Source organism: Benincasa hispida, chromosome 3 (assembly GCF_009727055.1).
Source record: "Benincasa hispida cultivar B227 chromosome 3, ASM972705v1, whole genome shotgun sequence".
NCBI lineage: Eukaryota > Viridiplantae > Streptophyta > Magnoliopsida > Cucurbitales > Cucurbitaceae > Benincasa > Benincasa hispida.
Genome location: NC_052351.1, coordinates 6,309,947 through 6,313,639, shown reverse-complemented (window position 1 = coordinate 6,313,639; position 3,693 = coordinate 6,309,947). Strand labels below are relative to the sequence as shown.

The 3,693-nt window shown below is 28.9% G+C and overlaps 1 protein-coding gene across 1 annotated transcript; it reads left to right on the top strand.

The window, feature by feature from the left end:
* The first annotated feature begins 1,999 nt into the window (after positions 1-1,999).
* On the top strand, positions 2,000-2,851 carry LOC120074523 (olee1-like protein). Its single transcript, XM_039027677.1, has 2 exons — positions 2,000-2,287; positions 2,377-2,851. The coding sequence occupies exons 1-2, from the start codon at positions 2,128-2,130 to the stop codon at positions 2,721-2,723; spliced, it is 507 nt and encodes a 168-aa protein (XP_038883605.1). The 5' UTR covers positions 2,000-2,127; the 3' UTR covers positions 2,724-2,851.
* The last annotated feature ends 842 nt before the right edge of the window (positions 2,852-3,693 follow it).

Sequence of the window (3,693 nt, the reverse complement as noted above, 5' to 3'; positions counted from 1 at the left end):
GAGGAGAGGTAGAGAAAAAAAAGAGTTATTTTTTTTACTAAAGGGAAAAGAAAAAAAAAATGATAGGTACATTCTTGGTTTAAATTGGCATTGTAATCTCATCTTTAGTGTCAGATTAAAATCGACAATAAAAATGCACTCTCTTTTTTTCTTTTTTCTTTTTTTTTTTTTTTTTTTTAAGAAATCGGCATTCTATATCCAATTTAGTTTTTTTTTTCAACTGACATTAAAAACCAAATTTCTTATAGTGAGAAGAAGTATAATATGAATATAAAAAGTCAATTTAGGAAAAGATTTGGAAAAATACAAAACATTTTTTTTAGATAGAAGATCGTTGAGATACAATTTTTAATTATTTTCAAATTAAATCACGAATTTTTTTGAGTGAAAATATCAAAGGAAATCAATAGAGTCTGTATTATAAATTTGATAAATTAATTAGAGTGTATGGAATTAAAAAGACTTGTGAGAGTATTTTAGGATTATTGGGAAATTGACCTACATGTCTAGTAGACAATTTGCTATATTTCAAAAGTATTTCATAATTTGCTATTTCTCCAAATGAATTTGCTCGCTTTATCACTTTTCTTAAGTGATCTGATTTATTTCAATCGTACGATATTTACAAAATAAATAAAGGTATGACCAAAAATTGTAAATTAATTATCAAAACTCACCATAAATTAATCTTAAAAATAACAAAAAATTCGCTATCTATTTCAGATTTAAGTCAACAAGATATAATTGGAGCACCAAAAAATATTGCTAAGAGTTTAATTTCAACAAAAATAAATGCAAAATTTAGAATCAACAATACATAGTTAATCACACCAATGAAGATTAAAATAGTAATTACAAACACTAGACGCTTTTCTGTTTCTCGATTTTCAAAACGTTTAAATTGTTAAGAAATTTTAAAAGGGAAAAAAAAACCATTTTCAAAAACCTATTTTTGTTTTTAAAAATTTACACTCGGTTTAACTATAAAATGTGAAGACCAAATTTCGTCCAATACCTCGTCCAACAACTTTGATGATAATTTTTCATGACACACTTTGACCTCTGTAGAGGCAACAAAATTGTCATAAAGATCATTGTGAATTCATTAGGAAATATTAATTATTTCAGTTATTTTCTTATTCTCCTATAATTTTTTTATAAATAAAATTAATTTTCTTATATTTTTACTTTTATTAATTTTCTTTCATTTTATTTATGATTAATCATAACTTTCAAAATATTGATATTTTTTTTTCAATATGAATTTTAAAAAAGTTAAAAATAGTTATAACTATGTATACCAAAAGGAAAAATATTACAAAAAGAGTTCGATTTTATTTTTATGAAAAAAAATATAAAACTAAAAAATTATCAAAACTTATTTTGAATTTTTAAAAACAAAAAACAAAAACATAATTATCAAAAATAATTTTAATTTTCAATTTTTAAAAAACATAAAACTAAAAACAATTACCACCCATTTGTTGGGTTTTCGTTTTCTAAAACAGTAAACCAAAACAAATTACCAAATATGTATGGTTTTCGTTTTTTAATTTCTAAAAACCAAATAAAAAATTAAATGGTTATAAAAAATGTCTTAATTTTTAATTTTAAATTTTTGAAAATTAAGCTTATAAACACATAGCTTCACCTAATATATTTTCGTATTTTATTATCTACTTTGTATAATGTTTTTTTCTAAAAAAAATCAAATTTTGTTAAAAAAAAAAAATGTAGACTTTCAAATTTTTTTTTGTTTGGAATTTGACTAAATTTTAAGTATTATTTTGAGAAAAAATAAAAATTATGACAGAGAAGACAAACATAAATTTCAATATATATATATAACTATATTAGATGGCTTAAAATAATTTTCAAATGGGAAGTTGAACGATTGCGTAACAAACAGCAGTTACAACGCAATGAGACAGAGTCTCCAACGCTAAAACCAGCGAAAATAACTTCCATCCACCGAAAAAAAGGGAAAACCCAATTAACATCCCAAAAAACAAGGAATGAAATCCCTATTAAAGCCATCCTCCTTTCACATCCTCCAACCAAAAAAAAAAAAAAAAAAAAACAATTAAAAAAAAGAAAAGCAAAGAGCACAAACAGAAAATAAATAAAATGGCAAAATCATGCGCTACCATCATTGTTTCTGCCCTTTGCTTTCTGGCCTTCCTCGACGTTGCCCTCTGCAGCAAAGATCGCTTCTTCATCGAGGGAAAGGTTTATTGTGACACTTGCCGCATCCAATTCTTCACCCGCATCAGCAAATTCTTGGAAGGTAATTAACATAATTGATTAAAGAAATAAATACCCATTTATAATATTATATGTAATAATGATTAAAATAAATGTGGTATGATGGATCAGGCGCTAAGGTGAAATTGGTATGCCGGGATGAGGCCAATGCTGCAAATAAGACATTTACAGGGGAGGCGGTGACGGACAAGACCGGAGAATACAGAATAGAGGTGGACGGAGACCATGAGGAGGAGATTTGTGAAGTGTCATTGATGGAGAGTGCCGATAAGGAGTGCAGTGAGATTCCTACCGATGGATATGGTCATTTTGCCAGAATCAGCATTACTGGTAACGATGGCATTACAGATCCTGTTCGTCAAGCCAATCCACTTGGCTTCATGGTGAAGAATGCTCTTCCACAGTGCAAGGAGGTTCTTCGTGAGCTTGGCTTTGATGACGTTGGTCTTCTCGTTTAATTTCAACTATTAAGATGTATTTCTCATTTGTTATGTTTATATTTATTAAATAGTTTGTTACAAAGTGGTTTAAGTCCACATGCTGTTGGCTATTTATTTGCCCAACTTTGATTAATAAGAATCGAGCACATCACATTATTTACCTTTGAGTGTCTTAATATTGTATCAAAAGTTTCAGTATTGTTTTGATTTTAAATTTTCTCGCAAAAACGAACTATACCTTTTGGAGCCTGTGGACGTTGCCTGTGACATTCGGATAACACCAGTATTATTTACCTGTGACATTCGGATAACACCAAGGAGATTTCTCCGAGCTCTATTTCTTCGATTGACATTTGGGTAGATCTACAAGCGATAGATTAAGACCTTATGGAATGAGTTGGCTTCTTATATACCTTCTTGTTCCTGTGGACGTTGCTCTTATGGGATTTAAAGTCAAATTCGTACATAGTTACTTCTTATGGAGCCTGAACCTTCGATGAATAAGGCCTTTTCTTTGGTCATTCCGGTCAAGAATTCTTCTTCGAATGCTAATTCCAACCAATCTTCTTCACCAAACAAAAGAATAATAATTGTGTTGTCTTTCATTGAATAACCGTGTTACAAATAAAGTTTTGACTTGATACATTGTGATATCTGGAGTCCTTATCAGTCTAATAAACATGTTGGTCATCGTTTTTTTCTCATTATTGTTGATGATTATTGGAGATATACATGGTTATTTCTTATGGATTGTTTGAAAATCAGTACAATGCTCATGTAGAGATATTTCGATTTGATAATGCACTTGAACTAACATTCACATATTATTTTTTAACTAAAAGAGTCATTCACCAATTCTCATGTGTGGTTGTTTTGCTCTTATGGAACACCAACATCGGCTCTTTTGTTTCCGTCCTCCAATCACATTTTGGGGAGAATGTGTGTTAACTAACTCACTCACTTCATGTCTTTGGTTGCTTATGTTTTG